This window comes from Nerophis lumbriciformis, linkage group LG03, assembly GCF_033978685.3.
Source record: "Nerophis lumbriciformis linkage group LG03, RoL_Nlum_v2.1, whole genome shotgun sequence".
Taxonomy (NCBI): domain Eukaryota; kingdom Metazoa; phylum Chordata; class Actinopteri; order Syngnathiformes; family Syngnathidae; genus Nerophis; species Nerophis lumbriciformis.
In genome coordinates, this window is record NC_084550.2 from 11,195,523 (window position 1) to 11,219,180 (window position 23,658).

Below are 23,658 nucleotides of genomic sequence, written 5' to 3' on the forward strand. Positions count from 1 at the left end.
TATAGATTCCGGCTCAATTTCCCTCGATTGAACGACTCTCCACGCTGAGGAGCTTCCCGTGTAAACTACTTCCTTTAGCGTTAACAGGAAGCCATAAAACGTGCACGTCTCCAATAAATCAATTCTGCACTGCAAAAACTGAAATCTAAGTAAGATCAAATATCTCAAATAAGGGGCGATATTTGCTTATTTTCTGTCTGATAAGATAATTCTTCTCACTGCAAAAAGTCAGTGTTCAAAAACAAGAAAAAAAAAATAGGGGTATTTTATTTGAACTAAGCAAAATTATCTGCCAATAGAACAAGAAAATTCGGCTTGTCAAGACTTTCCAAAACAAGTAAAATTAGCCAACCTCAATGAACCCAAAAATACCTTAAAATAAGTATATTCTCACTAATAACAAGTGCACTTTTCTTGGTAGAAAAAAATTAGACCTTTTTGCTCAATATGTGTTAATGACACAGCTTTGCAACAGTTGATATTCTAGTTTCAAGCATGTTTTACTCAATATAGGTCATCAAATCTCAGCAACAAGCTGTAATATCTTACTGAGATCATTTAGGACCAAAACCCTTAAAACAAGTAAAACACTCTAACATAAAATCTGCTTAGTGAGAAGAATTATCTTATCCGACAGAAAATAAGCAAATATCACCCTTATTTGAGATATTTAATCTTGCTTAGATTTCAGTTTTTGCAGTGCAGATAGGTTGTGAGCACGAATCTTAAAGAAACTGCATCAATCTACACTGCAAAAAACTGAAATCTAAGATTAAATATCTCAAATAAGGGCGATATTTGCTTATTTTCTGTCTGATAAGATAATTCTTCTCACTAAGCAGATTTTATGTTAGAGTGTTTTACTTGTTTTAAGTGTTTTGGTCCTAAATGATCTCAGATTATTACAGATGTTATGACCTATATTGAGTAAAACGCTTGAAACTAGAATATCAACTGATGCAAAGCTGTGTCATCAACACTCATGAATATAAAACTACTTTTTAAAAGTAATAATTTCTTATTTCAAGCATGAAATAAAAAATATATTTACGAATATTTTTCAACATATTGAGAAAAAAGGTTAAATTTTTTTTTTTCCTTTAAAGGGGAACATTATCACAATTTCAGAAGGGTTAAAACCATTAAAAATCAGTTCCCAGTGGCTTATTATATTTTTCAAAGTTTTTTTCAAAATTTTACCCATCACGCAATATCCCTAAAAAAGCTTCAAAGGGCCTGATTTTAACCATCGTTATATACACCCGTCCATTTTCCTGTGACGTCACATAGTGAAGCCAACACAAACAAACATGGCGGAAAGAACAGCAAGCTATAGCGACATTAGCTCGGATTCAAACTCAGATTTCAGCGGTTTAAGCGATTCAACAGATTACGAATGTATTGAAACGGATGGTTGTAGTGTGGAGGCAGGTAGCGAAAACGAAATTGAAGAAGAAACTGAAGCTATTGAGCCATATCGGTTTGAACCGTATGCAAGCGAAACCAACGAAAACGACACGACAGCCAGCGACACGGGAGAAAGCGAGGACGAATTTGGCGATCGCCTTCTAACCAACGATTGGTATGTGTTTGTTTGGCATTAAAGGAAACTAACAACTATGAACTAGGTTTACAGCATATGAAATACATTTGGCAACAACATGCACTTTGAGAGTGCAGACAGCCCAATTTTCATCAATTAATATATTCTGTAGACATACCCTCATCCGCGCTCTTTTCCTGAAAGCTGATCTGTCCAGTTTTGGAGTTGATGTCAGCAGGCCAGGGAAGCTAGGGTCGATATTCTTCTCTTGATCATCTTCGGTGGCATAAGGGACGGTGTGAGCCAAGACATCCAGGGGGTTTAGCTCGCTCGTCTGCGGGAACAAACTGCCACCATTGCTTGTCGTGCTAGCGAGGTCCTTTGTCCCCGAATTGCTCACACACTCCGGCAGATTCAATGGGGGTCTGGCGGCAGATTTCTTTGACTTTATCGTTGGAAATGCATCTGCTTTGAGTGTCGCAGGATATCCACACATTCTTGCCATCTCTGTCGTAGCATAGCTTTCGTCGGTAAAGTGTGCGGAACAAACGTCCAATTTCTTGTCACTTTGGGCCATTGGTGCAACTTGAATCCGTCCCTGTTCGTGTTGTTACACCCTCCGACAACACACCGACGAGGCATGATGTCTCCAAGGTACGGAAAACAGTCGAAAAAAACGGAAAATAACAGAGCTGATTTGACTCGGTGTTTGAGAAAATGGCGGATTGCGAATATTAGAAAGGAGTTTAATTCGCCAAAATTCACCCATTTAGAGTTCGGAAATCGGTTAAAAAAAGATATGGTCTTTTTTCTGCAACATCAAGGTATATATTGACGCTTACATAGGTCTGGTGATAATGTTCCCCTTTAAGAAAAGTGCACTTGTTATTAGTGAGAATATACTTATTTTAAGGTATTTTTGGGGTTCATTGAGGTTAGCTAATTTGACTTGTTTTGGAAAGTCTTGACAAGCCAAATTTTCTTGTTCTATTGGCAGATAATTTTCCTTAGTTCAAATAAAATACCCCTCATTTTTGTATTTTTTTTTCTTGTTTTTGAACACTGACTTTTAGCAGTGTGACGATTGGTCACAAAAGAGCCTGGTAGCCTTTTTTTTAAAAGCTGTATTACCAAATAACCTTACTATGACCTCGCGTTGATTATAAAAGATGAAATAAAATCACATCTGAAAAGGACAATTATAATTATGCATCTCTTTTTTATTTTTTTAATCCCTGATGGAAAATCAGTGTTTGTTATTCAAAAAGTAAAATGTGATTTGTATCATTCCTTTGAAAACAAAAGCAGTGCCTCTTTTTTTAAACCGACGGTTTAATTTGCATAAAAGTAGGGACAAAAAGCATGAAAAATAATCACCTATATTGCATTGTTTGATTTCCAAGCGTTTCAAATCCCCAACATTCTTCTCCCGCGCCTGCTTTTCTCTTTCATCCCTAAAGCTATTATCCTTCCATTTGGCTTCCACTTAATCAATCGCACTTCATTTGACTTCGTCTTGTTTTCGTGTTTGCGTCGACAATTGTGTCGTAATTGGAGCGCCGTGTGTTTTCTGTCATGGCGTGTTAACATTTGGCGTCATCAGCGAGTCGGCCGTTAATCAGTTTAGCATTTTGGAAGATGCAGAAATGATTAGAAAACCAGCGTATTTAATGCAAGATCGGATGCATTTTGGAATTAAATACCATTTGAGATCGACGGTGAGGATAATTCCCTCCTTCCTTTTTCTGTTTGGTTGTGGTCATTCCTCCATACTTCCTTCATCTTTTTCTTTTTTTTTTGTCCCAAGGTTCATTGTTTCAGACGTCCGTTGAGCCCAAAGACAAGAGTGATTTGGGATTCACATGTAAGTCCATGTTTTAATTTAATCTTCATTTTTTTTTCTTGGTTCTTTGTGTCCATGTCTGTGTCTTCTCTTATCATGTGATCCATCTGTTTACCTGTTTGTCTGATGGTCCCTACTCAGGCATACTTGCCAACCTTGAGACCTCCAAATTCGGGACATTATATGTATATATATATATATATATATTATACATTATATGTATATATATATATATATATATATATATATATATATATATATATATATATGTATATTTATATATTTAAGTCAAGTATTTATTTTATATATATATATATATATATATATATATATGTATATTTATATATTTATATACATATATATATATATATATATATATATATATATATATATATATATATATATATATATATATAAGAAACACTTGAATTTCAGTGAATTCTAGCTATATATATATATATATATATATATATATACACTGTATTTTTATATATATATATATATATATATATATATATAAAAATACAGTGTATATATATATATATATATATAGCTAGAATTCACTGAAATTCAAGTGTTTCTTATATATATATATATATATATATGTATATAAATATACATATATATATATATATATATATATATATATATATATAAAATAAATACTTGACTTAAATATATAAATATACATATATATATATATATATATATATATATATATAAAATAAATACTTGACTTAAATATATAAATATACATATATATATATATATATATATATATATATATATATATATATATATATATATATATATATATATATATGTAACAGTCACTGTTCTGCGTTGTGTATCTTGTAGTGAGGCGCACACACAGGAGTTGAACCATGGAGGATTTATTCACCTTTTTTTGAATAGAAACAAAAACAACGGCAACGGGGCGTCACACACAGTCCACAGCAAAAAGGATCTCTCTCCACAGCTCCGAGCGTCAGTGCTCACTCAATTCAATTGTGTATGCTTAATGTGGAAGTAATAATAATAATAATAATAAATAAAATAATAATAATAACATACCTGCCAACTACTCCGGTTTTCCCGTAATTAGTACGGTTTTCATCAACCTATATTCCGGGTTACGGTTGCAGTGATAAAAAATACGGTTTTTCATTAATTAAAAAAACAATTTTTTTTAAAGTTTTATTCACGAAATCGCGTAACAACAATGACAATCGACACTGCTTCCCGTAACTTCCTATCGAGCCATTCCGAATGCCATGCGCAAGGCTATTTATAGCACCGCTGCCAAGCACAAGGCACCTGTTGCCATTGTTTCCAAACGAGCGAACGATCATGGAATCATCCGGAGAAAAATCGCATACGAGTCTTAAACCGAAAAGAAAACTTCAGTCATTCCGTGAAGAATATTCAAAAGCCTATCCGGGAATAATTATCCGTTCCAAAAAGGGTGAAAACTACGCGAATTGCACCTTGTGCATGCAGACAAGATTTTTCGATCGGACACGGAGGAATTAGCGATGTAAAAGACCACGTTGGGACAAAAAAACACAAGTCTAATGCCGTTGCTAGCGATACAAGTGGAAAACTTTCAACGTTTTTCGTCACCTAAACAGATTCTTTGGATACATTTGGATTTTAGCCACAAAAAGGTAATGACACCAACGTTATCTATTGGAATTGTTTAGTACTGTTATACTGTTAAAAGTGTTTATACTATTTATGCTTTCAAGTCCAAGTTGAAGAAATCTTGTTAAATGTTGACAGCATAACTACCAAAATACAGAAGTATGTCCTTAATATTTTTGCAGTGCTATTTCTGTTGAAAAGTTAAAATGATTACATTAGAGATGTGATGTGCCACTTTTCAAGTGTCTGATGGCTTAAATTAATTTTCATGAATTTTTCATATTTTGAATTCTTTTGAAAGGCTTACAAAAAAACTACATTTGAATTGTAATTCCATGCTATTGACAGGACTATTAATTTTAATGAAGTTAGCTTACCATGTTTACAGTATGATAATTGTGATAGAATTGTGAATTTTAGGCACAGAATATTTTTTACAATTGAACAAGGCAGTAGATTATACAAGCTTGGACAGAAAGTTAATAATGACACCAATTTTCTTTTTAATGGAATTGTTTAGTACTGTTTTACCATTTGTTTACTGTAAAAAGTGTTTATACTGTTTATACTTTCAATTAACAAATTGAAGTCTTGTGAAAGGTTGACAGGATAACTGGCATTAACTGTCAAAATAATTTCAAACTATTGAAGTTAGCTTACAGAATAAACATGTCAATCAACCCATATGATTTTTGCTGTAATATTTTTGTTTTGAAAAGTCACTGTGACTGATAGAAAAGTGATGGTTTTAGCAACATTTTAACCTGTCTGAATTCTAATAATCATTTTTGCGTCGTGGGGCGAAGCCTGAACCTCCCACCAGGACTTTGTCCTGGACCTACCGGGGCCTGCGGCCCCTGGACCCTGGCTACTAGGTTTTTCTGATTTCAAAAGTTGGCAGGTATGTAATAATAATGAAAAGGTAAATAAAGCATACATAATTTCCTGCAAATTTAGATTTAAAAGCAATTTTCCCATAGTAAAACAAAAATAAATTGTTCCAGGGTTCCTGTATGAACTGGATTCAGTGTTTCATTTATTGTTACACTCTGCTGAGATTCAAGTTGTTTTTGTTTTTTATCGTCCACTTCTTATAATGTCATGTGTCAACTCACATTTTGTGTGTTTTTTGTCTAAAAGTTCCACTGAACTTTGTAGCGTTTTTCATTTAAAAGCCCTAGCCTCGTCCCTCCGGGGTCATGTCTTGCGGTGACATATTATTTTAATTAACTGGACTCTTGCTGTCTATTAAGGTGGTGAAATAGTCCTGTGTCAGTTTGACTTGTTTTGTTTATTGCAGCCGTTTGGCGGCCACACTGGAGAGCATCTAGTCTGCTCTGAGTCGCAGCCAACGTTTGCTTTGGGTCGCAACACTCAGCTTTATGTGTTTGCTACTGGGTGGTTCTAGCTCAATTGGAGCCCAAAGGAACCATGCTGTTGTTTTTTTAAATGATTTAAATCTTGGGCCTGATCTAGTAAAGGTTTGCGTGTACTAAAACAGTGTTTCTTAACCATAGGGCCGCTAAAAAATTTGCTGTTTTTTAGCGGTACTCACTTGTAATCAGTATTGGGACTAACGCGTTACAAAGTAACTGTTACTGCTACGCCGTTACTTTCGGCGGTAAATAGTAATCTAACGCGTTATTTTTTATATTCAGTAACTCAGTTACCGTTACTACATGATGCGTTACTGCGTTATTTTACGTTATTTTTTATGTAGTATCGGCTAGAAACTGAGAAGATCTGAGTGTGTTTTATTGCAGCGCTGCGGAAGAGGCGACAAGAAAGAGGCGCGCCGCGTGCTGTCTGTGTGTATGTGTGTGTGTGTGTGGGAGGGGGCGGGTCTGTGGTTACTAACAAGACATGGCGAAGCCGAGTTTCTTAACATGGAGATATTCTCAATACTTTTCTTGTGTCGACCACAAAGAAAAGAAAATTTTAGTTGAATGTAAGTTGTGTCTTGGATCAAAGATCCTATCTACTGCCCAAAACAGCAATTCAAATCTGCTGAAACAGCTACAAAAGCAACAAGCTTCGACGAAGCTAGTAAAGAGAGACACACTTCACCTGCTAAGCAACAGCGGCTGGATTTTAACGAGGCACTGCGCACTGAAGGTACACACACTCTGTCAATTCTCTTGTATACTCTTTCATTCTAGACTTTGTTGCGTTTTGGACCAGTTGTTCCTCCCAGGGAATTCAAGTCACAAGTCGCTCCCAAGCTCTTTACGACACTTAAAGCAGAGTTGAAAAACCACCAGAGACAGAATAGGTATTTTGTAATATATTTTCAAAGCTTTGCAGATATACATTTGAGACCAGTCCAGCATAGAACATTCTATCGACCCGCCAAACCGGTCTGTCTTCCCGACCCCAAAACCCTCTCTCCTCTCCCCTCTCCCTAGTCAAAACACATGCACATCGTCTCCCTAGTCAAAACACATTCCAAAGAATTCAAGGTTAACACACACAGTTTACTTGCAGAGAAAAAGAAAGAAAATAAAATGGAAAACACGAGCTGTTTTCAAATATGACTATGAAAGAAAATAAGTAACACTAAAATTCGGATATATGTAAATATCTGCCTCCGACAACTTCTAGAGTGTTTTGATCTAAATGTATAGACTATAAAGTTCACAAACATAAAGAGGGATGCTAGTGGGCCAGGCCAATCTTTCCTTATCTTTAAACTAAAATTGGGGAAATGTGTAGAGTGTTCTGGGCTTCAGACATGATTTTATTTCACAATTCCTTGAGAGAAAAAAACGCCTGTTTAGGCTTTGTGTATGTAGTGTGTGCCTTCCTTGGTTTACAGCTATTTGTTTGTTACTTATGTATGTTATGTTGCAGCTATTTGAAATAGATTTGTCAATTTGTTCTGGCCTGAAACAAATTGGCCCTTTGAAACATATCTTTGTCTTTGTGTGTTGTATGTAGACCACATTGCGTAGCAGAGTTCAGTGATGCAAATGCATGTCAAGTTGATCAACAGATTGTATTATTCTCCAGTGCAATAACAGTACTGAAATTAAGGCTAAAAGGGCATTAAATGGGGCCTTAAAAAAATAAAAAATAAATATATATATATATATATATATATATATAAGTAACTAAATAGTTACTTTTCACAGTAACGCATTACTTTTTGGTGTAAGTAACTGAGTTAGTAACTGAGTTACTTTTGAAATAAAGTAACTAGTAACTGTAACTAGTTACTGGTTTTCAGGGACTAACCCAACACTGCTTGTAATACACATTTCCACCACTTGTGGCAGTAATGACAATCTCAAACAAACAGAAGAAGTGTGGCGTTATAGATAGGCCTCTTAAGTGCCAAAATTATGACTGAAGTGGTGAAGCTGTATTTCCATTTGCACTTGAATTATATTGACAGTTTAGTTAAGACACATATTCATTATTATTATTTACTGTTCATTTAGTTATATATTTTTTTGTTTTAGCACTGTGTAATTGTATTTTTCATCAATTTTGTATGAGTTCCTTTTTTTTTTTGCAGTAGATTTAATTACCGTATTTTCAGGACCATAGGGCACACCGGATTATAAGGCGCACTGCCGATGAATGGTCTATTTTTGATCTTTTTTCATATATTAGGCGCACCGGATTATAGGACGCATTAAAGGAGTCATATTATTATAATTTTTTTTGTAAATGTAAAACACTTCCTTGTGGTCTACATAACATGTAATGGTGGTTATTTGGTCAAAATGTTGCATAGATGATGTTTTACAGATCATCTTCAAGCCGCTTTCTGACAGTCGCTTCCGGATGCGCCGTTTTGTGGGCGGTCTTATTTACGTGGCTCACCTTCGGCAGCGTCTTCTCCCCGTCATCTTTGTTGTAGCGGTGTAGCGTGCAAGGACGGGAGTGGAAGAAGTGTCAAAAGATGGAGCTAAATGTTTTAATGACATTCAGACTTTACTTCAATCAATAATGGAGCAGCATCTCCTCATCCGGAAACAATGAGTCCCGTGAAAAACCGTCCGACCGGAACTCTCTAATAACTAAAGTTCCTTGGGTGAATAATGTAAACTCACTACACCGGTATGTTTTAGCGCTTTCATGGCGAGTTTACTGACATATATAACTAAGAACTTTACACTACTTTATATTAGAAATGCCAACAATGGAGGATGAATGTCCCATAACAAGAAGATAGAGAAAAAGAAGAAGCTTATTATTATTATTTAAGGCGGAAACGCGCAATTTTTCAGGATTTATGCAGATCCCAAATACAGATCAGCAGGTATCAGAAGGTAAGAAAAGTTGCTTCTGCATAATATTGCGAAACAAAACGCCAAATAACATGTCTTACCTTATACACACACCATAATAATACTCGTATGTTGAAGCATATCAAGCGGTGCGGCTTCATAGCTTACCAAAGTCGTACTAAAAGATTTTGATAGATTTTTGAGCGCCGTGTGTAATGTTTTATATTTTCAATGGAGCTAACTGTTTTAATGACATTCAGACTTTACTTCAGTCAATAACCATCTCCTCATCCGGAAACAACAACACCGGAAATGTGTCCCGTGAAAAACCGTCCGACAGGAACTCTCTAATAACTAAAGTTCCTTGGGTGAATAATTTAAACTCACTACACCGGTATGTTTTAGCGCTTTCATGGCGAGTTCACTGACAGATATAACTAAGAACTTACACTACTTTATATTAGAAATGCCAACAATGGAGGATGAATGTCCCATAACAAGAAGATAGAGAAAAAGAAGAAGCTTATCGACTACGGAGTCGGCACAGACTACAAAGGCGGAAACGCGCAATTTTTCAGGATTTATGCAGATCCCAAATACAGATCAGCAGGTACAGGTAAGAAAAGTTGCTTCTGCATAATATTGCGAAACAAAACGCCAGATAACATGTCTTACCTTATACACACACCATAATATATGTATGTTGAAGCACATCAAGCGGTGCGGCTTCATAGCTTACCAAAGTCGTACTAAAATATTTTGATAGATTTTTGAGCGCCGTGTGTAATGTTCTATGATTTAAATGGAGCTAACTGTTTTAATGACATTCAGACTTTACTTCAATCAATAACCATTTCCTCATCCGGAAACAACAACACCGGAAATGTGTCCCGTGAAAAACCGTCCGACCGGAACTCTCTAATAACTAAAGTTCCTTGGGTGAATAATGTAAACTCACTACACCGGTATGTTTTAGTGCTTTCATGGCGAGTTTACTGACATATATAACTAAGAACTTTACACTACTTTATATTAGAAATGCCAACAATGGAGGATGAATGTCCCATAACAAGAAGATAGAGAAAAAGAAGAAGCTTATCGACTACGGCGTCGGCACGGACTACAAAGGCGGAAACGCGCAATTTTTCAGGATTTATGCAGATCCCAAATACAGATCAGCAGGTACAGGTAAGAAAAGTTGCTTCTGCATAATATTGCGAAGCAAAACGCCAGATAATATGTCTTACCTTATACACACACCATAATAATACTTGTATGTTGAAGCACATCAAGCGGTGCGGCTTCATAGCTTACCAAAGTCGTACTAAAAGATTTTGATAGATTTTTGAGTGCTGTGTGTAATGTTCTACGATTTAAATGGAGCTAACTGTTTTAATGACATTCAGACTTTACTTCAATCAATAACCATCTTATCCGGAAACAACAACACCGGAAATGTGTCCCGTGAAAAACCGTCCGACCGGAACTCTCTAATAACTAAAGTTCCTTGGGTGAATAATGTAAACTCACTACACCGGTATGTTTTAGCGCTTTCATGGCGAGTTTACTGACATATATAACTAAGAACTTTACACTACTTTATATTAGAAATGCCAACAATGGAGGATGAATGTCCCATAACAAGACGATAGAGAAAAAGAAGAAGCGTATCGACTACGGAGTCGGCACGGACTACAAAGGTGGAAACGTGCAGTTTTTCAGGATTTATGCAGATCCCCAAATACAGATCAGCAGGTACAGGTAAGAAAAGTTGCTTCTGCATAATATTGCGAAACAAAACGCCAGATAATATGTCTTACCTTATACACACACCATGATAATACTCGTATGTTGAAGCACATCAAGCGGTGCGGCTTCATAGCTTACCAAAGTCGTACTAAAAGATTTTGATACATTTTTGAGCGCCGTGTGTAATGTTCTATGATTTAAATGGGGCTAACTGTTTTAATGACATTCAGACTTTACTTCAATCAATAACCATCTCCTCATCCGGAAACAACAACACCGGAAATGTGTCCCGTGAAAAACCGTCCGACCGGAACTCTCTAATAACTAAAGTTCCTTGGGTGAATAATGTAAACTCACTACACCGGTATGTTATAGCGCTTTCATGGCGAGTTTACTGACATAAATAACTAAGAACTTTACACTACTTTATATTAAAAATGCCAACAATGGAGGATGAATGTCCCATAACAAGAAGATAGAGAAAAAGAAGAAGCTTATCGACTACGCAGTCGGCACGGACTACAAAGGCGGAAACGCGCAATTTTTCAGGATTTATGCAGATCCCAAATACAGATCAGCAGGTACAGGTAAGAAAAGTTGCTTCTGCATAATATTGCGAAACAAAACGCCAGATAATATGTCTTACCTTATACACACACCATAATAATGCTCGTATGTTGAAGCACATCAAGCGGTGCGGCTTCATAGCTTACCAAAGTCGTACTAAAAGATTTTGATAGATTTTTGAGCGCCGTGTGTAATGTTCTACGATTTAAATGAAGCTAACTGTTTTAATGACATTCAGACTTTACTTCAATCAATAACCATCTCCTCATCCGGAAACAACAACCCGGAAATGTGTCCCGTGAAAAACTGTCCGACCGGAACTCTCTAATAACTAAAGTTCCTTGGGTGAATAATGTAAACTCACTACACCGGTATGTTTTAGCGCTTTCATGGCGAGTTTACTGACAGATATAACTAAGAACTTTACACTACTTTATATTAGAAATGCCAACAATGGAGGATGAATGTCCCATAACAAGAAGATAGAGAAAAAGAAGAAGCTTATCGACTACGGAGTCGGCACGGACTACAAAGGCGGAAACGCGCAATTTTTCAGGATTTATGCAGATCCCAAATACAGATCAGCAGGTACCAGAAGGTAAAAAAAGTTGCTTCTGCATAATATTGCGAAACAAAACGCCAGATAACATATCTTACCTTATACACACACCATAATATATGTATGTTGAAGCACATCAAGTGGTGCAGCTTCATAGCTTACCAAAGTCGTACTAAAAGATTTTGATAGATTTTTGAGCGCCGTGTGTAATGTTCTATGATTTAAATAGAGCTAATTGTTTTAATGACATTCAGACTTTACTTCAAAAAATAACCATTTCCTCATCCGGAAACAACACTGGAAATGTGTCCCGTGAAAAACCGTCCGACCGGAACTCTCTAATAACTAAAGTTCCTTGGGTGAATAACGTAAACTCACTACACCGGTATGTTTTAGCGCTTTCACGGTGAGTTTACTGACAGTTATAAGTAAGAACTTTACAGTACTTTATATTAGAAAGATAATGGGTCCCATTTTTATAGTCTTTGGTATGACTCAGCCGGGGTTTGAACTCACAACCGACTGATTTCAGGGCGGATACTCAAACCAATAGGCCACAATATGTCACTGCATATGAACAAATATGTAAAAAAATATATAAAACAAATTAGGAGCCTTTGTTTGCTTACTTACTACAAAAAGACAAGTTGTCTTGTATGTTCACTATCTTATTTAAGGACAAATTTGTTCCTAAATTGCAATAAGAAACATATGTTTAATGTACCGTAAGACTTTTTGGTTAAAATAAAGCTAATTATGCCATTTTTTGTGGTACCCTTTATTTTACATTTTGATACCAGTACCGGTACCAAAATATTAGTATTGGACAACCCATGAGCAGTTTATACAGACACTATCGTCCTAATTGTGAACCAGTGAACCATCATCATGCACTATCAATGTACAAGCTATCTGTTCATTAGAAAATGAATGAACGAATGCAAGAGCAGCTGTGAGTGTGTGTGTGGACATTTCAAAGTAAAATGTTCTCCCTAGCATTGAGCGATGTGAGATTAGACTTCACGGAGTATCAAAGAAACAAGTCTCTTGCTTCAGGTGTTTTATCGGGCTTCTTTTATAGTGTCCACTCAGAGGTACAATCTGCAACCGGCTGTGTCCAGTTGTGCTTTAAACGTTTATTGCGTGCCACACACACACACACACACACACACACACACACACACACACACACACAAAGGAGGACTTGTAGTTAAAAGTCGATTCTTCCGCCTCCACCTTTGTAAAGAAGACTCAATTTGTAGACCTTTGAAAGGAACATTTGGAAAGTCCTTGTTCCCCAGAATTGTTTGATACTTCATTAGCATAAGTCTTGACTTTTGTTTTTAAACTTCTGACATTATTACTTTCTCTTGAATTATTATAGATTTATTATCGCAAAAAAATAATTCTGGAATATTCTGATAAATGTAAATTTTTTGTCTGTATTTTGACAATATTACTTTTCTCGTAATATTCCAATGTTGTTGCTCGTATTTTGCGTTTTGTCATATTTCTGCTTTATGCTAATCTTTTTTTTTTATATTTCTGACTATTATTGTAATTGTCTGAAATGTTTCTCTTAAAACTACTGTTAATTTCCCGCTACATTACTTTTCCGCGGTGTTACGGCTTTAGGCTTTTCCTCGTAATGTTACAACTCTTTCACAATATTGATTTCTTGTATGTGTTTCATTATTTTTGTCATAATTTAGTAATTTTATGAATTTTACTGTGATATTGTGACTTTTTCTCGTAAAATTACGATGAAATTCCTATAACATTACTATTTGTTCGTGATATTACAATTGTATGCTACTAACATTACTTTTTTCTCGTAATGTTAATACCTCTCTTGCAATGTAATGTTTTTTGTCGGATTTCAACTCTTTTCATATTTCAGCTTTATTCTTGGTAATTTATGACTATTTTTACAAAATTCTGACCATCTTTCTTGTAAAATTACGATTAATTTACCGTTACATTACTTTTTTGTGATATTACAGTTTTATACTATTAACATTATAACGCTTTCTCGTAATGTTACAACCTCTCTCACAATATAAATTCATTGTAGTATTACAAGTATTTTCTTATAAATATTTGTCTCAATATTTAGATCTGGTCTTGTAATTTTATGAATTTTACCGTAAGATTCTGACTTTTTCTTGTAAAATTACAAGATATTCAATCAATCAATTAATCAAGGATTATTTATTAAACCCTTAATCACAGGTGCCTCGAAGGGCGGCACAAAACACAATGACATTACTGGTCTAAACCCACATCCGGACAAGGAAAAACTCAAAACCCAAAATGGGAAAACACAAAAACCTTGAGAAGGGGCCACAGATGTGGGGACCCCATTAATACTTTCTCTTGAATTATTATAGATTTATTATAGCAAAAAAAAAGATTCTGGAATATTCTGATGAATGTAAATTTTTTGTCTGTATTATGACAATATTACTTTTCTCGTAATATTCCAATGTTGTTGCTCGTATTTTACGTTTTGTCATATTTCTGCTTTATGCTAATCTTTTTTTTTATATATTTCTGACTATTATTGTAATAGTCTGAAATGTTTCTCTTAAAACTACTAATTTCCCGCTACATTACTTTTCCGCGGTGTTACGGCTTTAAGCTTTTCCTCATAATGTTACAACTCTTTCACAATATTGATTTCTTGTATGTGTTTTATTATTTTTGTTATATTTTAGTAATTGTATGAATTTTACTGTGATATTGTGACTTTTTCTCGTAAAATTACGATGAAATTCCTATAACATTACTATTTGTTCGTGATATTACAATTGTATGCTACTAACATTACTTTTTTCTCGTAATGTTAATACCTCTCTTGCAATGTAATGTTTTTTGTCGGATTTCAACTCTTTTCATATTTCAGCTTTATTCTTGGTAATTTATGACTATTTTTACAAAATTCTGACCATCTTTCTTGGAAAATTACGATTAATTTACCGTTACATTACTTTTTTGTGATATTACAGTTTTATACTATTAACATTATGACGCTTTCTCGTAATGTTACAACCTCTCTCACAATATAAATTCATTGTAGTATTACAAATATTTTGTTATAAATATTTGTCCCAAGATTTAGATCTGGTCTTGTAATTTTATAAATTTTACCGTAATATTCTGAATTTTTCTTGCAAAATTACAAGATATTCAATCAATCAATTAATCAAGGATTATTTATTAAACCCTTAATCACAGGTGCCTCGAAGGGCGGCACAAAACACAAAGACATCACTGGTCTAAACCCACATCCGGGCAAGGAAAAACTCAAAACACAAAATGGGAAAACACAAAAACCTTGGGAAGGGGCCGCAGATGTGGGGACCCCCCTCCTGGGTGATCGAGTGCAATGGGTGCCAAGTGGGTACAGTTATTGTAAATTACAGTATAGCATGACTTTATGCTACTAACATTATTACTTTTTCTCGACATGTTAAAACCTCTCTAGCCTCTACCTCATTTTTTTTTTCATACATGTCTAAAGTTTTTGTCATATTTCAGCTTTATTTTTGGCAATTTATGACTTTTACCATAAGTCTGACATATTTTTCGTAAAATTACGATGAATTTGCGTAACATTTTATATTACGACTCTATGCTACTAACAAAGACTTTTTCTCGTATTGTCTCGTAATATTACAAATATTTTGCATCTCTTACGTTATAAGGATTTTCTCCTGATTTAGCTTCATTTCAGAACTTTACGACTTTTACTGAAATATTCAGACTTTTTTCTTATAAAATTGCAAGACTTTTATTTTCCGTGATAGTACAAATGTAGATTACTAATATAATGACTTTGTCAAGCAAAATTACGACCTCTTTCTGAATGCTAGAAAAGTATACGTGGAACGTTGTTAGTTTTTTCTCATATTACATCTTTTTCTGTCCTCCTAAGACTAAGACTAGAGATGTCCGAAAATATCGGAGTGCCGATATCATCGGCCGATAAATGGTTTTAAATGTAATATCGGAAATTATCGGTATCTGTTTGAAAAAGTAAAATTTATGACTTTTTAAAACGCCGCTGTACGGAGTGGTACACGGACGTAGGGAGAAGTACAAAGCGCCAATAAACCTTAAAGGCACTGCTTTTGCGTGCCGGCTACACACACAAGTGAATGCAAGCCATACTTGGTCGACAGCCATACAGGTCACACTGCGGGTGGCCGTATAAACAACTTTAACACTGTTAAAAATATGCGCCACACTTTGAACCCACACCAAGCAAGAATGACAAGCACATTTCGGGAGAACATCCGCACCGTAACACAACATAAACACAACAGAACAAATACCCAGAACCCCTTGCAGCACTAACTCTTCCGGTACGCTACAATGTACACCCCCGCTACGCCCTTGTAGCTGAGATTTTATGACCGATATTGAGTAAAACATGCTTGAAACTAGAATATCGACTGTTGCAAAGTATAAAACTGCTTTTTAAAAAAAATAATTTCTTATTTCAAGCATGAAAAAAAAAAATCATGACTTTGACACAATTGTGTCTCATAATTAAAACAGATGACAGCCAAATGGACTTTGCTGTTTTATTTTCAATGAAACAATAGAAAACACGTACTCATATAGTAGTACAGTTGGCACAGTACAGTAAACTGACAGTTAATATTTAAACATTTAACATGTGACATTTCAAACTATTTTGAACAGAAATAGTTCATGCACATTCAGATAAATTCTTCAAAATTAAACATTTCCGTGCACTAATTGACTGAAAGAGCACGCACTTGGCGCGATGATGTCATGTTATCTATGGAAAAATGCATTTTTAGACAATATGATTTGCCTGAGCGGCTAGGAGACCCCGAGAGTAACAAGCGGTTGCCTTGATGCCTTTCCATTAAGAACAATAAATCAGTTTTTAGTATAAGTTTGCTGGTTTCAAGAAATTTAATGCAGAGTGCATATCATTATGTCAAGATAATGGCACTAGCATTTACTTCATTTAAGAATATTTTTCAACATATTGAGCAAAACGGTCTCTTTTTTTTCTACCAAATACAGTGCACTTGTTTTTAGTGAGAATATACTTATTTTAAGGTATTTTTGGGTTCATTGAAGTTAGCTAATTTTACTCGTTTTGGAAAGTCTTGACAAGCCAAATGTTCTTGTTCTATTGGCAGATAATTAAGCTTAGTTCAAATAAAATACCCCTCATTTTTGTATTTTTTTTTTCTTGTTTTTGAACACTGACTTTTTGCAGTTTGTGTTGGCTTGTCCAGGGTGTACCCCGCCTTCCAGCTGAGATAGGCTCCAGCACCCCGCTGCGACCCCGAAAGGGACAAGCGGTAGAAAATGGATGGATGGAAGCAAAATGACGACATCTTTCTCAATGCTAGAAAAGTATACGCGGAACGTTGCAACTTTTTTCTCATATCACATCTTAATTTCCATAACTTTTACTTTTTCTCATTGTATTCCAACCTTTTTTCTGTCCTCCTAATACTAAGATTAATTCCCTTTTATTCTCATTACAATTAATAATCATGATATTGTATGTATATTGTACCCGTATTACTTTTTCCCTGCTACACCATGACTTAAGTGTACCACTTTAACATTATGCCTTCTTCTCACTGTAAAACTTCAATGTTGTATTGATTTTACAACGTTTTACTTTTTTTTTTATTTTCAGTGTTGCACAAATACAGCTTGGTACATAAAAGAGGAGTATAGATTTGCAGCAAGCTTTGTGTCCTTAGTGAGCCTTCACTTCTCCCTCATTCTATCACAGCCCATTCTGTCATCCTGCCTCCACAGAACACACACACACACACACACACACACACGCACACACACACACACACACGCACACACACACACGCACACACACACACACACACACACACACACACACACACACACACACTCAGACGTCTAAACACATTATTCATTCATGCGGGTCGAAAGTGTTCACCCACGTCCAGTTGCTTTTCCACATCCTGCATCTTGTTGGAGGTAGACAGCCTATTATGCGGCGCTGTCAGGCTGTAAAGGAGCGTGAGCGCTCAAGAAAAGGACGTTTTCAATTACGACAAACTTAGAAGAATTAAAGGCGCCGAATGGACTGAGCGATGATTAAGTAAAAGCGAGCGGACGTTACTGTCAGTGTTCAAAAACAAGAAAAAAAAATACAAAAATGAGGGGTATTTTATTTGAACTAAGCAAAATGATCTGCCAATAGAACAAGAAAATTTGGCTTGTCAAGACTTTCCAAAACAAGTAAAATTAAAGCTGCAAGCAGCGTTGGTCGGGCCAGCATATTTGGCAGGTGCTAGTTCTAAGTGTCCCAATACTTTTGTCCAGTTTTAGTCCTAATTTGTCCCAATACTTTTGTCAAGTTGTAGTCCTAAGTGTCCCAATACTTTTGTCCAGTGTAAGTGTCCCAATACGTTTGGCCAGTGGTAGTCCTAAATGTCCCAATACTTTTGTCCAGTCTTAGTCCTAAGTGTCCCAATACTTTTGTCCCGTGGTAGTCCGAAGTTTCCCAATACTTTTGTCAAGTTTTAGTCCTAAGTGTCCCAATATTTTTGTCAAGTTTTAATATTAAAAGTCCCAATTTTTTGTCCAGTTGCAGTCCTAAGTATCCCAAAACTTTTGTTCAGTTGTAGTCCTAAGTGTCCCAATACTTTTGTCCAGTTGTAGTCCTAAATGTCCCAATACTTTTGGCCAGTGTAAGCGTCCCAATACTTTTGTCCAGTGCTAGTCCTAAGAGTTCCAATATTTTAGTCAAGTTTTAGTCCCAAGTGGCCCAATACTTTTGTCAAGTTTTAGTCCTAAGTGTCCCAATACTTTTGTCCAGTTTTAGTCATAAGTGTCCAAAACTTTTGTCCAGTTTTAGTCATAAGTGTCCAAATACTTTTGTCAAGTTGTAGTCCTAAGTGTCCCAATACTTTTGTCCAGTATAAGTGTCCCAATACTTTTGTCAAGTAGAAGTCCCACTTTTCTTGGTATAAAAAAAAAAAAGAGACCTTTTTGCTCAATATGTTGAAAAATATTCTTAAATGAAGTAAATGCTAGTGCCATTATCTTGACATAATGATATGCGCTCGGCATTACATTTCTTGAAACCAGCAAAAAACAATTTATTGTTCTTAATGGAAAGGCAACAAGGCAAGCGCTTGTTACTCTCAGGGTCTCCTAGCCGCTCAGGCAAATCATATGGTCTAAAAATGCATTTTTCCATGGATAACATGACATCATCGCATCAAGTGCGTGCTCTTTCAGTCAATTAGTGCGCATATATACAGCCCGGCCCCCGGCCCAAATTTGTTTAATAGTAATTTTGAAGAATTTATCTGAATGTGCATGAACTATTTCTGTGCAAAATTGTTTAAAATGTTAAATGTTTAAATATTAACTGTCAGTTTACTGTACTGTGCCAACTGTACTACTATATGAGTACGTGTTTTCTATTGTTTCATTGAAAATAAAACAGCAAAGTCCATTTGGCTGTCATCTGTTTTAATTATGAGACACAATTGTGTCATGATTTTTTTTTTCCAGGCTTGAAATAAGAAATTATTACTTTAAAAAAGTAGTTTTGTACCGCATTTTTCGGAGTATAAGTCGCTCCGGAGTATAGGTCGCAGCGGCCGAAAAATGCATAATAAAGAAGGAAAAAAACATATATAAGTCGCAATTTTTAGGGACATTTATTTGATAAAACCCAAAACCCAGAATAGACATTTGAAAGGTAATTTAAAATAAATAAAGAATAGTGAACAACAGGCTGAATAAGTGTACGTTATATGAGGCATAAATAACCAACTGAGAACGTGCCTGGTATGTTAACGTAACATATTATGGTAAGAGTCATTCAAATAACTATAACATATAGAACATGCTATACGTTTACCAAACAATCTGTCACTCCTAATCGCTAAATCCCATGAAATCTTATACGTCTAGTCCAGGGGTCGGCAACCCGCGGCTCTAGAGCCGCATGATGCGGCTCTTTAGCGCTGCCCGAGTGGCTCTCTGGAGCTTTTTCAAAAATGTATGAAAAATGGAAAAAGTTGAGGGGGAAAAAAAATAATTTTTGTTTTAATATGGTTTCTGTAGGAGGACAAACATGACACAAACCTCCCTAATTGTTATAAACCACACTGTATATATTAAACATGCTTCACTGACTCAAGTATTTGGTGAGCGCCGTTTTGTCCTACTAATTTTGGCGGTCCTTGAACTCACCGTGGTTTGTTTATATGTATAACTTTCTAGGACGTGTTTTATGCCACTTCTTTTTCTGTCTCATTTTGTCCACCAAACTTTTAACGTTGTGCATCAATGCACAAAGGTGAGTTTTGTTGATGTTATTGACTTGTGTGGAGTGCTAATCAGACATATTTGGTCACTGCATGACTGCAAGCTAATCGATGCTAACATGCTATTTAGGCTAGCTATGTACATATTGCATCATTATGCCTAATTTGTAGCTATATTTGAGGTCATTTAGTTTCCTTTCAGTCATCTCAATTCAATGTATATCTCATGACACACTATCTGTATGTAATATGGCTTTTAATTTGTTGCGGCTCCAGACAGATTTGTTTTTGTATTTTTGGTCCAATATGGCTCTTTCAACATTTTGGGTTGCCGACCCCTGGTCTAGTCTCTTACGTGAATGAGCTAAATAATATTATTTGATATTTTACGCTAATGTGTTAATAATTTCACACACAAGTCGCTCCTGAGTATAAGGCGCACCCCCGGCCAAACTATGAAAAAAACTGCGACTTATAGTCCGAAAAATACGGTACTTGAGAGTGTTGATGACACAGCTTGCAACAGTTGATATTCTAGTTTCAAGCATGTTTTACTCAATATAGGTCATCAAATCTCAGCAACAAACTGTAATTACTTAATGAGATCATTTAGGACACTTAAAACAAGTAAAACACTCTAACATAAAATCTGCTTAGTGAGAAGAATTATTTTATCAGACAGAAAATAAGCAAATATCACCCTTATTTGAGATATTTCATCTTACTTAGATTTCAGTTTTTGCAGTGTACATAAAAAATGGCGGGTCACAACCTTCAACTTATGTCTATTAAAGAATGTGCTCCAAACAACTTTTATCTACAGTTAATTTGATTTTTATCGTTGGGTTTTTGCTATGATTTTTATCATGTATCCACAAGGTTAGCGTGTGATTTGACCCAAAAGAGGAATAATAATAACATTAGTGCCAAATCTGGTGGTATTGCCCTTAAAAATGAGACGAAAGCAGATAATTAAATAGATGATGAGGATCATTATCGCAAAGTTGCCACCTAAGAGGATTATTCAATGATGTTGATCAACGGTCGCAGTTTCTAGCAACTTCCAATGAACAGATATCATCAAACAAGAAGGTCAAGTCAATTGTGTTGTATTCCATGTTCATGTTCATGCAGCACTAGAAGGCAACAAGCAAATCGAGGATACCTTTCACGTAAAATATTCAATACAAACTCAATATTCTTACCTTATTCATCTTACTTACACGACATGTCATTTGTGTCCGCACGGTCGCACATTTTGCTCTGTGCAGCGTCACATGCGGAGGAGCGATCGCATTAATGAAATCACACCTTCTGATTCTGACACTGCAGGCCAAAGTGGACCCAATCGGATTTTTTCGACGTCCGATTTTTCCCAGCTGATTGTTTAGAATACAAGTAACGTAGGAATCACCTTAGAAATGAGGGTTATTTAACTTGAAAATAGGCTCCAAGTGGTAGAAAATGGAAGAATGTATGACTGAATATATAAAATGTAATTGTAATTGTATATATATATATATATATATATATATATATATATATATATATGTGTGTGTGTATATTAGGGATGTCCGATAATGGCTTTTTTGCCGATATTCCGATATTATCCAACTCTTAATTACCAATACCGATATCAACCGATACCGATACATACAGTCGTGGAATTAACACATTATTATGCCTAATTTGGACAACCAGGTATAGTGAAGATAAGGTCCTTTTAAAAAAAAAAAAATAAATAAGATAAATAAATCAAAAACATTATCTTGAATAAAAAAGAAAGTAAAACAATATAAAAACAGTTACATAGAAACTAGTAATTAATGAAAATGAGTCAAATTAACTGTTAATGGTTAGTACTATTAGTGGACCAGCAGCACGCACAATCATGTGTGCTTACGGACTGTATCCCTTGCAGACTGTATTGATATATATTGATATATAATGTAGGAACCAGAATATTAATAACAAAGAAACAACCCTTTTGTGTGAATGAGTGTAAATGGGGGAGGGAGGTTTTTTTGGGTTGGTGCACTAATTGTAAGTGTATCTTGTGTTTTTTATGTTGATTTAATTAAAAAATATATATAAATAAAAAACGATACCGATAATAAAAAAAACAATTCCTAAACACAATTCATTTATATATATATATATATATATATATATATATATATATATATATATATATATATATATATATATATATATATATGTCTTAATAAGGTTATCCAAAAAATAGTGCTCGATACCGTAGTAGAGCGCAATATATGTATGTGTGGGGGAAAAAAATCACAAGACTATTTCATCTCTACAGGCCTGTTTCATGAGGGGTTCCCTCAATCATCAGGAGATTTTAATGGGAGCATTCACATACCATGGTTTATATAGGGCACAGAGTGGGTGGGTACAGGCTGGCGTAGGGGCATGGTGATTGGCTCATGTGTTGCCTAGGAGGTGTTTCCGTCTGTGGCGGCATGCTGATACAATTTCGCTGCGCTTGTTGAGGGATGACAGGTCTGGACGGTATATAATAAGCAGTTTCTCTTTCAAGCATAGGTTGCATCTTTTATTACCACTATTGTAAGGTGTGCTTGCTAGCCTCAACCTGAACCTTGGTATCTACCGTGATGACGGACTGGCAGTGTGTCGCGCCTCGCCAAGGAGCAGCGAGAATACCAAGAAGCGCATATGCCAAATTTTCAAAGAGAACGGCCTACGGATCACGATTGAAGCCAACAAGCAAACCGTCAACTACCTCGACGTCACTTTCAACCTGAGAAATAACAGCTACCAACCATTCACGAAATCCAACACAACACTCCAATACGTGCACCATGACAGCAACCACCCACCCACCCACCACCACGAAAAGAATACCTACCGGAATTAATAAAAGGCTATCGATGCTGTCATCTAGCAAAGCTGAATTTGACCAAGCAACCCCCCCGTACCAAAAAGCCCTTGATGAAAGCGGTTACAATTTCACCCTCACCTATGAACCCACGCCAGGAAACCAACCAAAAAAGAACAGAAAACGAAACAACATCATCTGGTACAACCCCCCATACAGCAAAAACGTCTCAACTAACATTGGCCACAAATTCCTCAGTCTGATTGACAAACACTTCCCCAAAGGCAACACCCTAAGAAAAGTATTCAACAAGAACAACATTAAATTGAGCTAC

The 23,658-nt window shown here is 35.6% G+C and overlaps 1 protein-coding gene across 2 annotated transcripts in view; it reads left to right on the plus strand.

The window, feature by feature from the left end:
- The window catches only part of LOC133578904 (netrin receptor UNC5C-like), a 637,428-nt gene that overhangs the window by 529,645 nt on the left and 84,125 nt on the right, over nucleotides 1-23,658 (plus strand). The window contains exon 8 of one of the 2 annotated variants that reach the window (XM_061933431.1): nucleotides 3,351-3,407. The exons of the other annotated variant lie outside the window; for it this stretch is intronic. Within the exon in view, the coding sequence (XP_061789415.1) occupies nucleotides 3,351-3,407 (57 nt within the window). The remainder of the gene's footprint in view (nucleotides 1-3,350; nucleotides 3,408-23,658) is intronic. 2 annotated transcript variants of the gene reach the window in all.